Source organism: Artemia sp. Qi Xiang Cuo, chromosome 18 (genome assembly GCF_049724085.1).
Source record: "Artemia sp. Qi Xiang Cuo chromosome 18, ASM4972408v1, whole genome shotgun sequence".
Classification (NCBI taxonomy): Eukaryota; Metazoa; Arthropoda; class Branchiopoda; order Anostraca; family Artemiidae; genus Artemia; species Artemia sp. Qi Xiang Cuo.
The window spans coordinates 34,907,285-34,921,580 of record NC_142811.1 but is presented as its reverse complement, the minus strand read 5'-3'; the positions used below and the strand labels follow the sequence as shown (position 1 = coordinate 34,921,580).

The following is a 14,296-nucleotide window of genomic DNA, read 5'->3' as shown; positions in this document are numbered from 1 at the left end:
ATGTAAATATTGGACCAAAATCAATTTATTTACATCCGGGGCTTCTCCGTGGACCCTGAGATCTAACAAGTTACGCAAGATTGGGTAACAAAAACGTATATCTTTTGGGAAGAAAGCATTTGCACATGTAAACAAACAATTCCTATTACGTAACATACAGATGTACTATAGTATTATGTAACATCTAGGTAGGTGTAATAACGTCATGAAGGATTAACAACTCCAATAGTATACCCCCCATGGCTCGGTTTAAACTATTTGATGCATCACTACTCAAGACAACAACAATAATCTTTTTGATCTAATTTTAGATTTTGTCTCTAACGCTAAAAAAGCTCCATCAATTGACTCCGATCTCTTAAACTATTTACATTCCTCAAACTTAGCAAAGGCACTCCAAAGGCAATAGCAGTACGGACGAAGATTCAACTTCCGGAAGTAGTAGACAAAAAAGGTATAGCCGTAAAGTTTAAATTCAGCTAGATCCCAGAATAGAGACAACATCAAGCAAAGTCTTGTTAAAAACTATTTAAATAATTAATTACGCACCAGTCCTTATATAAAATCTTGAAAATGTTATTGATGATTATATTCACTAATAAAAAACGATATTCATTGCATCAATGTTTTTATTGCATTGATCTCTGAGAAACCAATTACATGTGTTTAAATAGCTCAAGATCGGGCGTTATTCAAGTCTTTAAAAGATAATCTTTATATATCAAGGCCATACGTTAAATCAAACACATTTGTGGTAACGAACTGTAAGTAAGGAGCGACCCGGCTCAATAGTAACCAAAACTCTAATAAACAGAACTTTGATACCAATAGATATATCAAAAGAAAACCGGAGTTATAGTAAACCGAAGACTGGCAGGATCATTACAGGATGCTAGGGTATATAGTAGTGCTGAGGGTGAGTGTGGTAATTATATAGACATTAATCTGGTCTCTGTAAGTAGCAAATTATTTAGTAATATGATACTTTTTAGACTGAGAGAATCTGTAGACAAAGTTCTAAGAGAAGGAAAGTATAGTTTTAGAAACGGTAGATGAGGTTCTGACCAAATTTTCACTCTTAGGTTAATAATTAAGAAGTGCCTGAGTTGTCAAACGCCTTTGGTCCTAAGGTTTACAGATAATGAGCAACGGTTCCATTCAGTTGATAGAAGAGCTTTAGCAAAGGTCCTATCCTGGTATACCAGACGAATACATTAAAGTGATTAGTGCTTTGAGTGATTAGAGTTAAGCAGTTTCTGTTCTTATCCCCCTTTATATGGATGATTTTGATTGACTTTGTGTTAAGGAGCACAGGAAAGGCAATGGCAGACCATGGAATCAAATGGGGAGGAAAAACTCTCCTGGACTTAGATTATGCTGATGATTTAAGGATCCTAGATGAAAGTTTGACCAAACTGAATGAACTTTTAGAGGTTTTGCGAGTTCAGGGTGCTAGAAAAGGTTTAAAAATTAATGTTAAGAAGACTAAGTCATTAAGGCTAGGAATAAGTGAAGATGAAAAGGTGACGTTTGGTAACGAAGAGATTGATCAGGTGGGCAGCTTCACTTGCCTTGGTAGCATTATTAGCAAAGACGATGGGATCAATGAACATTTTAAAAGTAGAATAGCTAAGGCTCGGGGTGATTTTTCACAGTCAGAAAAAGTTTAGAAGAAAAGGAAGATAAGTCTGTAAACCAAGATTAGAATATTAGAAGCTAAAGTGATGACAGTGGTCAAATATTGCTCAAAAGCATGGGTTCACTGAAAATCGGATGAAGATTTGCTAAATGTTTTCCACCGAAATTGCCTACGGATTTTTCTGGGTACCCCCTACTGTAGCGGTTTGACGCCCCTATCTGGAAAAATGTCAAATTTTGTATTTTCTACCAGAAGAAAAGTCACGGATGCGTGTTCATTTTTTGTTTTTTTATTTTGTTTTGCCCAGGGGTAATTGTATCAACCCAGTGGTCCTAGAATATCGTCAGAGGGCTCATTCAGGCGGATATTAAAAGTTCTAGTGCCCTTCTTAAGTGACCAAAAAGATTGTAGGTCATCATGTCCCCCTCACCCACCCCTTTTTTCCCCAAAGTCGTCCGACCAAAATTTTGAGATAGCCATTTTGCTCATCATAGTTGAAAGGCCAAATAACTATACCTTTGAATATAACATGACCCCCCGTAGCCCTAGGTGAAAGGTATTTAAGTCATAAAGTTTGCCCATTTCTTATACATACTATTTGTTATTGTGAAGAATGAATACATTTTCGAGGGGGGGGGGAGAATTTTTTGCTGGGGGTTTTTCCACGGGGGAATTTTCCGTGAGGAGGGAAGCTTCGAGCGGGGGAAATTGTGAGGGGAAACTATACACTGGGGAATTCGCCGAAATTCCTATACAAGCTTTTATTAAATGTTTTGTTTTCTCTTTTCCCTCTCAATTTTACGCGTGGAGTTGTTATGGGTAACTGTCCGGGGTAAATTTTCACCGGGACTGTGTCGTCTAGAGGGTCTTTCCGTGGGGAGGGAGATTTCTTCGTGGAGGTTGGGCCAGATTTCCTACCATTACTTAATAACGATCAGAAATTGAATTTTAAGAAAAACTAGTTTTTTAAACTGAGAGTAAGGAGCAACATTAAAACTCAAAACGAACAGAAATTATTACGTGTATGATGGGGATTGTCTCCTACTAAACACCTAGCTCTTCACGCTAAAGCTTGAATTTTGTCCCAATTCTTTAAGAACGACTGCTAAAACACAAGGGTCGCTTAATTAGAACAATAGGAAGCTTTCTTAATAGTACTTAAAAACCTTTAGCGTCAAGAGCGAGGTGTTGTGAAGGGGGCAATCCCCTTCACACAAGTAATAATTTCTGTTTGATCTAAGTTTTAATGTTGCTCCTTTCTTTTAATTGAAAAAAAAATATTTTTTAAAAATTTAATCAAACAGTTCGTGGTAACGAACTGTAAGTAAGGAGCGACCCGGCTCAATGGTAACCGAAACTCTAAAAAACGGAATTTTGATACCACTAGATACATCAAAAGAATTAAATTTTAATTCTGATTTCAAATATATAAGTTTCATCAAGTTTAATCTTACCTATCAAAAGTTAAGCACCTGAGAAAATTTGACTGATTTTTGAAAAAAGGGAGAAAGACCCCCTAAAAGCTATAGAACCTTAATGCAAATCACACCATCAGATTCAGTGTATCAGAGAACCCTACTGTAGAGGTTTCAAGCTCCTATCTACAAAAATGTGGAATTTTCCATTTTTTGCCAGAAGAATGATCACGGATGCGTGTTTGTTTTGTTTTTTTTTTGTTTTTTTCTTTTCCCCAGGGGTAATCGTATTGACCCAGTGGCCCTAGAATATCATAGGAGGGCTCATTGGAACGGAAATAAAAAGTTCTAGTGCCCTTTTTAAGTGACGAAAAACTAGAGGGCAACTAGGCCCCCTCCCACACTAATTTTTTCTCAAAGTCACGCAATTAAAATTTGAGATCGCCATTTTGTTCAGCATAGTCGAAAATCTAATAAATATGTCTTTTAGGATGACTTAATCCCCCCACAGTTCCCAGGGGAAGGGCTGCAAGTTATGAACTTTGCCTATTGTTTACATATTGTATTGGTTATTAGGAAGTATACAGACATTCTCAGGAAGGATTTTTTTCTGGTTGGGGGGGGGGGGGCTGGAGGAGGGGGTTACTCGGGAGAATCTTTCCGTGGTGGATGTTTCTTTGGGATAAGGGACATTTCTATGAAGGGGGCGGCAGATATCCAAGCAGTATTTAAAAAACGATCAGAAATTAAATTTTAAAAAACAAGTTTTTTCAACTGAAAGTAAGAAGCAACATTAGGAATGAAAACGAACAGAGATTATTAGGTATATGAGGTGGTTCTCCCCCAAGTCAATACCTCACTCTTAACACTACAGTTTTTTTAGTGCGTTCAAAAGAGCTATCTATTCTAATTAAACGGCCTTTGTGATTCAGGGGTTTGTGAATAAATTTTTTTTTTAACTTAACGTAAAGAGCGTGGTATTGAATACGGGGAGAACCCCCTCATATACGTAATAACATATACGTAATAAAAAAAACAATCGATACGGCTCAATAGTGATCGAAACTTTTTAAAACGGAATTTTGATGTCAATAAATATATCAAAAGAATGGGCTTATAATGCTGATTCTAAATATATAATTTTTTTTAAGTTTAGTATTACTCATCAAAGGCTACGAGTCTGAGAAAATTCACCTGAGTTTTTAAAGATTGGGAAACATCTCCTACAAGTGAAAGAATTGTAATGAAAATCACACCGTCAGATCCAGCTTATCACAAAATCATATTACATAGGTTTCAAGCTCATATCTGAAAAAATCTGCAACTTCGTATTTTTGGCCAGAAGAAAAATATATGAATATAGAAGTTCGTTACGTAAGTTAATTTGTAAATTACGTCAGAACCAAATTTAGAGACAACTATTTAGCAAAAGAAAAGTAAAATTTATATGCAAATTTTGTTTACTTATTCAATGACGGTGAGCCAAAATAAAAGCTGCATTAACTAAAAAACGATCAGAAATTAAATAAAAAAAAAGTTTTTTAAACTGAAAGTAAGGAGCGAGATTAAAACTTAAAACGAACAGAAATTATTCCGTATATGAAAGAGCCTGTCCCCTCCTCAACGCCTCGCTCTTTACGCTAAAGTTTGACTCTGTCTCACAAATTTATTTTTTAAAGCAATAAAAAAATTTAGCGTAAAGAGCGAGGCGTTGAGGAGGGGACAGCCCCTTTCATATACGGAATAATTTCTGTTCGTTTTAAGTTTTAATGTTGCTCCTTACTTTCAGTTTTAAAAACTTGTTTTTTTTTATTTAATTCACCCAAGGACTGACCTTGTTAGCCATTGTCCCAGCATAGACTGGGTTGCCTTATACTGCTGACGTTATTATTATATTTCATCTTCCTTAAAGCCAAAGCAGGACCATTGTATCATGAACCCTGGACGAAGGGGGACATTTTTGTGCAAGGGGTTTTTCATAAGGTTATCGTACCATTCCATAAAACAGGGAACTCGTCTCTCCTGACGATGATATTGTACCTGACTCTTATATCCTTTTAAATAAGTCATCCTATACACAAAGTTAATATCATTATACTAATAAAAGAATTGTGATTTCTATTTGCAAAAGAATGCTTAATACTCACTCATAAAATGTCCCAGCTATTGAGCTATCGTGACAGATTGTAATCATGACTCTTTGATTTGACTCTAAGTTTGGTAAATTTCCATAATTTGATTCAAATGCAACAACTGCCTCAAGGAGACCACCCTCACAGATGCGACCAGTTCTAACTGCAACATCCCTGACAGTACTGTCACAAGAGAGAGACGAAAATGAAACTTCTTCGCTGTTTACCGAAAAAGTTGTTCCGCTCACGCAAGTGGCTATTACCTGCATTAAAAATAATATTTTTGAGCTTGAAGAAATAACAAAAAAACACAGTTAATCATGCCCCATATTAACCAAAAGTTTCAAAATGTGATTAAAAAAAAAGAGTTGCGAGAAAAATTGCCATTGGACTAATAATTATCTAGTTCAACATTGTAATAATGGTACTTGCTCGGTATCTAATCTAACTATTACAATTTTAGAAAATCTGGACCTAGAAAACTTTACTAAAGAGGAAAAAAATAATAAATTACGCAGACAAGAAGAGTATTGGATCCATGCCCTGGGTACCGTGTATCCTTTTGGGCTAAATGATCGAGTTGCTAAATACAGAGACCTGTCGAATGTAGTTGCTAATTGTATCAATGGGTTAACGGAGCACCCTTCATTTAATTGCCCAACTAAACGTAAAAACCGATCAAGAGAACACAGGAAAAAGAATTATTTAGATTTAAATGCATTTTTAATCGATTTAGGTCACATATTTGAGACTAATGGAATGACTAGTTTAATAAAATCTTTAAATAAGTTATCAAGGAATGATTTAATAAAAGTATTCTGGATTGCAAAAAGTAGAACAACATGTAACTAAAAAAATAAATTAATTTATGATGCAGTTTGCATTTTAGCTAAATCAAAATTTATTTCAAAATATAATAAATCTGATAAAATTGTAAATAAGGATAATAGATTATATTTGTATATTAGTTTTTGTTCTAAACAAATAGAAGATATGAATTTGCCAACAATCTTAAACCAGCGGAGAGTAAAGAACGCCCTTCCATGTAAATTGGTGTATAATGGTTGTAAAATTTTAACATATAAATTTTCAAAAACAATTGGTCAAATAATTTTTAACTATAATTCAATACTTAAGAAACTGGACAGGGGGAGTAATTGGAAACCGGTTTGTAATTTTGAGTAATTTTTACCGTATGTGGATCAAACTTATGAGCATATTGTAACGGGGGATTTGTCCATTATAAAGCATCGTGATCTTCAAAATATAATGAAAATGGGTGCTAAGTTCCGTCTTTCTTACCGCATAAGGCCAGCAGATATTCTTAGGAGATTACAGAATGATTCAAACTTATTTATTGATAATTGGTGCAAGAAGGAAAAAATTACTAAAGATAGATTTCAGAATTGGATAAATTTGATTTTGACTAGTGTAAGAAATAGCATGTATAGAATTAATCCAACAGATTCTGTGAAAAATTCAATATGTTATAATGCCAATATAAAACAAGCAATTGCTAATATACAGAATGAATTTATAATTGTACCAGTTGATAAAGCTATCAATAATTTTGCCGTAATTTGTCAGAAATTCTATTGTGATATTTTATCAAAAGAGTTACAAACAACAAATGCATACAAAAAGGCCCATATGGAGGAAAATAGTTTAATTAAAAATATAGACGAAAGAATTTTGAAAAATTTCAATATTAAAATAAATGATAATGATAAACAGTTTCCTTTCTTATATTGGACGATAAAATTTCATAAAAATCCACCAAAACCACGTTTTATTGTTGGGGCAGCAAGGTGTCCAGCCAGAATTGCGGTCACTGACCTATCTTTAATTTTAGGAGAAATTAGAAATAAATTTAAAGCATATTGCTCCGGAATTAAAAAAATTTATAACTTTAACCCATAATGGAGTGTTAATAACTCGTTACAAGTGATAGATTCTTTGGCTAATGTTTCAGCTAGAAGGGTCGAGTAAATTGATTTTAATACTTTGTATAAAAAATTTTCACTAAATTTATTATTCGAAAAATTGAAAATGGTGATAAAGAAATCTTTTCTTTTGTCTAATATCGGATTTTTGAAAATTGATACTTTTAATAAAAAAGCCCGATCGACGAATTTCTTTAGAAGTACTATTAATTCAAGATGTTATAGCTTGGATATGGTATGCGATTTATTGGAATTTGTTCTATTTAATACATTTATAAGATTCAATGGGAATTTATATAAACAAACTGTAGGTATTCCTATGGGTGGGAATGCGAGTCCATTCATAGCAGACCTGTTTTTAAGTAAATTAGAATATGAATATATGATAAATAAAAATAGCCCAAGCAATGTAAAATATAACCTTTCAAATAATAAAAGATATCTGGACGACCTCTTAGTAATAAATTGTGCAGAGTTTATTGAGATTTCAAAAAATATTTATCCACAAGAGTTAATTCTTGAGCCTAGCTATGGGATGGGACACTCCGACCATTTCTTAGATTTAAATATTAATATTTCAAATAATAATAAATTAGTTATTAAATTATATAATAAAACGGATGATTTTAATTTTGAAGTAATTAATTTTCCATTTCTTGAAAGTAATATACATTCAAATATTACTTATTCGGCTTATTATTCCCAATTATTTAGGTATGCAAAAATATGCAGTAATTACCCAGATTTTAAAAATAGATGTAAAAAGCTGAGCGAAAAACTGATCTTAAGAGGTTTTTCTGCCAAAAAAATTAGTTGGCAATTCAAAAAATTTAGTTTCATGTATCATGAACTTTTAAGTAAATATACAAAAAATTATAAAGAAATACTGAATGATACTTTAATATAATTTCTCTTGCGCTTTTCTTTTTTGGATGTTTGAGTTTGTAGGGGTTTTCAAACAAGCTTGAGGATCTTTAAATTGGTAATTGGTTCCAGATACCAATAAAAGATACATCTGGACATGTTTTCATTTGTTCCAGAATGGTCTCTTTCAGTGACCTCTGGGATTTTATTATGGAAACATTGAAATACTTTTTGTATGTAATTTTTAATAGCTTGAGTAGTATGCATATATTTCACAAGTTTTACCTGACATAGGGTTACCATATAGATCTTATGGTAGAGGCTCCACCGTGCCGGGTAAAGAATGTAAAGCCTCGAAACCCGTTAAGGCAGGTGGTATTTCTTCTGATGAGCCCTAAATGGAAGGTTCTACTTGGAAATATTTTGCTAGATTTAAGTTGCTTTTGCTGGTAAATTTACAACGACTTACATTTATTGATGACGACTTTGCATGGATTTGGACATTTCTAATTGGTTGACGGTTCGGGTATACTGTTTGGTCCTAGGTAGTTGGATAGATGGGTAAGCTAAAAGCCTCGTTCAAGTGCACATTTGTCTCAATTGCTGGATTGGGACGACAGTTTTTTTTTTTTTTTTTTTTTTTTTTTTTTTTGCCAAGTAATTACCTCTTAAACATAATATATATATATATATATATATATATATATATATATATATATATATATATATATATATATATATATATATATATATATATATATATATATATATATATATATATATATATATATATATATATATATATATATATATATATATATATATATATATATATATATATATATATATATATATATATATATATATATATATATATGTACAGGGGCGTCGTTTAGGGTTGGCAAGGAGGGGGGACGGTTGCCCCCCCCCCAATAATGTGGAGAAAAAAATATTATACATCCCATACATTTTGACTATCCAGATATGGACCGATCTTGCCCCCCCCCCTCAATAAAATTGCTTGAGATTCGAAAAGAGAAAAAAAGAGAAAAGGAAACGAGAAAAAAAAGAAGAGAAAAGAAAAAAAGATTGTGAAAATCGTATTGATTATCCTCATATAGTAGAAATCGATGCTTGACGGTGCGCGTGCGGCGTAGCCGCACGCGCAAAAAATTATTTTGACCATTTAGTAAAAACAGACGCAATCTAGTAAATTTTTCCTCTCCCATTTAGTAAATTATTTCAGGTCAGGGTGGCAACCCTGATGGGTGTGCCAAAGATTACCTTCAGGAGGTTGACTTTGATCCAAGGCTTGTTTTAAATGACTTGTAAGCAAGTAAAAAGCGTTTGGTAACCGCTAGAAACCCGTATGCCTTCCCCAGGCCAAAACATAATTTGCACTTTAGTATAGTCCTAGGTACTATTTTGCTTGCACCCCCGTACCCAACAGGTTTTTCTGATAGGTATTCTATTCTACAGGGGCATTACACTCTTTCAAAGAGATTTACGCAATTTCTAGTTCAAGGTATATACATGTTTTTTTTTGTTTTTTTTTTTACCGTCTATTGAATTTGCTTGCGCCCCCGTACCAAACAGGTTTTTCTGATGTAATTCTATTCTACAGGATCATTACACTCTTTCAAAGAGGAACGAGTATAACTTGATTGGTGATTAGGATTTGAATTTTCTATTGTGACATCAATTTTTTGGAGGTCAAACTCATGGATACATGTTTATTTTTTATTTTTTTTTAAACTGGTATTTTTTCAATGAAGTCCATAGCAGTGCGAGAGGATTACTCAATTTACATCTTAGTGTTAACTGGGCAATGACTAAAGGAACATTTGAAGGTGGAGAAAAAAAGGGGTAATTAGCGATTGGATAATTTTAACCAAAATTTTTGAAAAAGGTAATTACTTCTTTAGTTTACGAGATTTGCGAATTTTTTGCGAAAAGATATTTGCGTAAAGGTATTGCGATGGTTAAGAATGCCTCACGGGTAATTAAAGAATGGGATGCTTGCATCAGCAATACAAAGAATAAGCTCAGATACTTAATAGATTTGACGCTTACAATAGACATTGCTAGAAAGTATTCAATAGCTTAATTGAAAAGTAACGATAGAATGACATTGTGACTTGACCTAGCTTTACCTCGCCGATGTGGTCTGTATAATACATAAGTAACGTTTCAAAAGTATTGTCAATTTAAAAAGAAGCAATCGGAGAGGTTTGATTAACCTTTGCAAAAAAAAGGGTACTGGGATTTTTGAATTAGAGGAGATGCCATGATTATGTACTGTATAATACACAAGTGATGTTTGGGAGCGTATTGTCAATTTAACGAGAAAATGACTGAAAAGTGTTTTGAGAGAGATGGGTTGCATGGAGGGTTGAGTTGCATGAGAGTTCAGTTAAAGGGGGTACAGTTACACGGGGGTTTCAGTTATACAGGGATTCAGTTACAAGAGGGTTCAGTTGCAAGGGGATTGAGTTCCACGAGAGTACGAGACAATGACTGAAAAGGGTTTTGAGGGAGATGGGTTGCATGAGAGTTCAGTTAAAGGAGGTACAGTTACACGGGGGTTTCGGTTATACAGGGGTTCAGTTACAAGAGGGTTCAGTTGCAAGGGGGTTGAGTTAAATGGGGATTCAGTTCCACGAGAGTACGAGAAAATGACTGAAAAGTGTTTTGAGGGAGATGGGATTGCATGGAGGGTTGAGTTGCATGAGAGTTCAGTTAAAGGGGGTACAGTTACACGGGGGGTTTCGGTTATACAGGGGTTCAGTTACAAGGGGGTTCAGTTGCACGGGGGTTGAGTTAAATGGGGATTGAGGTCCACGAGAGTAGTGCTTTGTCGTGGTTTAGCTTGTCAAAGTTTTAAAAGAGCTTTACGGGGATTGAGAGACTCAGTTGCCTAATTCCGTGTGATTTTTCATTACTTGCTCGTCATTAAAAACGAAGTTTGTGTGTTAAATAAGTAGTTTTTGTATCTTTTAAAAGAGCTTTAAGGGGTTTGAGAGACTCAGTTGCCTGATTCCGTGTGGTTTTTCTTCACTTGGTGGTCATTAAAAACGAAATTTTTGTGTTAAATAAGTAGTTTTTGTATCTTTTAAAAGAGCTTTACGGGGATTGAGAGACTCAGTTGCATAATTCAGCGTGATTTTTATTTACTAGATGGTCAGTAAAAACGAAATTTTTCTGTTAAATCAGTAGTTTTTGTATCTTTTAAAAGAGCTTTACGTGGATTGAGAGACTCAGTTGCCTGATTCCGTGTGGTGGTTATACAGGGGTTCAGTTACTTGCCTGATTCCGTGTGGTTTTTCTTTACTTGGTGGTCATTTGTTGTATCTTTTAAAAGAGCTTTACAGGGTTTGAGAGACTCAGTTGCCTAATTCCGTGTGGTTTTCCTTTACTTGGTGGTCATTAAAAACAAAATTTTTGTGTTAAATCAGTAGTTTTTGTATCTTTTAAAAGAGCTTTAGGGGGTTTGAGAGACTCAGTTGCCTGATTCCGTGTGGGTTTTCTTTACTTGGTGGTCATTTGTTGTATCTTTTAAAAGAGCTTTACAGGGTTTGAGAGACTCAGTTGCCTAAGTACGTGTGATTTTTTCTTTACTTGTTGGTCATTAAAAACGAAATTTTTGTGTTAAATAAGTAGTTTTTGTATTTTTTAAAAGAGCTTTAAGGGGTTTGAGACACTCCGTTGGCGGATTCCGTGTGGGTTTTCTTTACTGGGTGGTCATTAAAAACGAAATTTTTGTGTTAAATCAGTAGTTTTTGCATCTTTTAAAAGAGCTTTACAGGGATGGAGAGACTCTGTTTTACCTTGTCACAGTTACATTTTCTTGATTTTTCAAAAGTTCATTTTGAATTTCTTTCACTGAAATGCAAGAGTTGGAATAGTTCACTAGTGTTTGGTTGTGGTTTACCTTGTCACAGTTACATTTTCTTGATTTTTCAAAGTTCATTTTGAATTTCTTTCGTTGAAATGGAAGAGTTGGAATATTTCAGTAGCGTATGGTTTTGGTTTACCTTGTCACAGTTACATTTTCTTGATTTTTCAAAGTTCATTTTGAATTTCTTTCGCTGAAATGCAAGAGTTGGAATATTTCAGTAGTGTTTGGTTGTGGTTTACCTTGTCACAGTTACATTTTCTTGATTTTTCAAAGTTCATTTTGAATTTCTTTCGTTGAAATGCAAGAGTTGGAATATTTCAGTAGTGTTTGGTTGTGGTTTACCTTGTCAAAGTTACATTTTCTTGATTTTTCAAAGTTCATTTTGAATTTCTTTCGTTGAAATGCAAGAGTTGGAATATTTCAGTAGTGTTTGGTCGTGGTTTACCTTGTCACAGTTACATTTTCTTGATTTTTCAAAGTTCATTTTGAATGTATTTCATTGAAATGCACGAGTTGGAATATTTCAGTAGTGTTTGGTCATGGTTTAACTTGTCATGGTTACATTTTCTTGATTTTTCAAATTTAAGTTTGAATTTCTGTTATTGAAATGCAAGAGTTGTACTATTTCAGTAGTGTTTTGTTGTTTGTTTACCTTTTCACAGTTAAATTTTCTTTTTTTTTCAAAGATCATTTTGAATTTCTTTCGTTGAAATACAAGATTTTGAATATTTCACTAGTGTTTGGTTGTGGTTTACCTTGTCACAGTTACATTTTCTTGATTTTTCAAAGTTTATTTTTAATTTTTTAGTTGTAATGCAAGAGTTGTAATATTTGATTAGTGTTTGGTTTCGGTTTACCTTGTCAAACTTACATTTTCTTGATTTTTAAAATTTCATTTTGAATTTCTTTCGTTGAAATGTAAGAATTGGACTATTTCAGTAGTGTTTGGTTGTGGTTTACCACGTCAGAGTTACATTTTCTTGATTTGTAAATGTTATTTGTGTAGTTCTTTCTCTGAAATTGAGGAGTTGGAATATTTCAGTAGTGTTTGGGTGTGGTTTGCCTTGTCACAGTTACATTTTTTTGATTTTTCAAAGTTCATTTTGAATTTATTTCGATGAAATGCAAGACTTGGAATATTTCAGTAGTGTTTGGTTGTGGTTTACCTTGTCACAGTTACATTTTCTTGATTTTTAAAAGTTCACTTGATTTTATTCCGTTGAAATGCAAGAGTTAGAATATTTAAGTAGTCTTTGGTTGTGGTTTACCATGTAACAGTAACATTTTATTGATTTTTCGAAGTTCATTTTGAATTTTTTTCATTGTAATGCAAGAGTTAGAACATTTCAGTAGTGTTTGGTAGTGGTTTACCTTGTCACAGATAAATTTTCTTGATTTTTAAAAGTTGATTTTTAATTTCCTTCTTTGAAATGCAAGAGTTGGAATATTTCACTAGTGTATGCTTATGCTTTATCTTGTCACAGTTACATTTTCTTGAGTTTTCAAAGTTCGTTTTGAATTTCTTTCATTGAAATGCAATAGTTGGAATATTTCATTAGTGAAGGGCTGTTTATGCCATTGTCAATGTTTCATTTTCTTGATTTGTCAATGTACTATTTGTATTCCTCTCGTTGAAAAGCAAGATTCAGACTATTTCACTACCGTTTGGCCGTGGTTTACCTTGACACAATATTATTTTCTTGTCTATTCATAGATCATTTGACTTTATCTATATGAAATGCAAGTGTTGGATTATTTCAGTGTCACAGTTACATTTTATTGATTTTTCAAAGTTCATTTTGAATTTCTTTATGTGAAATGCAAGAGTTGGAATATTTCAGTAGTGTTTGGTTGTGGTTTACCTTGTCACAGTTACATTTTCTTGATTTTTCAAAGTTCATTTTGAATTTCTTTCGTTGAAAAGCAAGAGTTGTAATATTTCAGTTGTGTTTGGTTATTGTTTACCTTGTCAAATTTACATTCTATGTATTTATCATATTACATTTTTATTTTCTTTCGATTTTAATCTTTTTATTGTCTTAATATTTAGTTCCAATTTAAAAATAATAAAAATATATAAATTTAATATATCATTTTGAATTTCTTTATCTTAAATTATAGATTTGGAATATTTAAATAGTGTTTGGTTGTGGTTTACTTTGTCACAGTTACATTTTCTTGATTTTTCAAAGTTCATTTTGAATTTGTTTAGTTTAAATGCAAGAGTTGGAATATTTCAGTAGTGTTTGGTTGTGGTTTACCTTGTCACAGTTACATTTTCTTGATTTTTCTAAGTTCATTTTGAATTTATGTCGTTGAAATGCAAGAGTTGGAATATTTCAGTAGTGTTTGGTTGTGGTTTACATTGTCACAGATATATTTTCTTGATTTTTCAAAGTTCATTT

The 14,296-nt window shown here is 33.1% G+C and overlaps 1 protein-coding gene across 1 annotated transcript in view; it reads right to left on the bottom strand.

The window, feature by feature from the left end:
• LOC148941435 (salivary endonuclease-like) overlaps window positions 1-14,296 on the bottom strand; it is a 70,649-nt gene that overhangs the window by 30,028 nt on the left and 26,325 nt on the right. Inside the window, exon 3 of the mRNA XM_089104641.1 lies at window positions 5,202-5,449. Coding sequence (XP_088960767.1) covers window positions 5,202-5,449 — 248 coding nt within the window. The remainder of the gene's footprint in view (window positions 1-5,201; window positions 5,450-14,296) is intronic.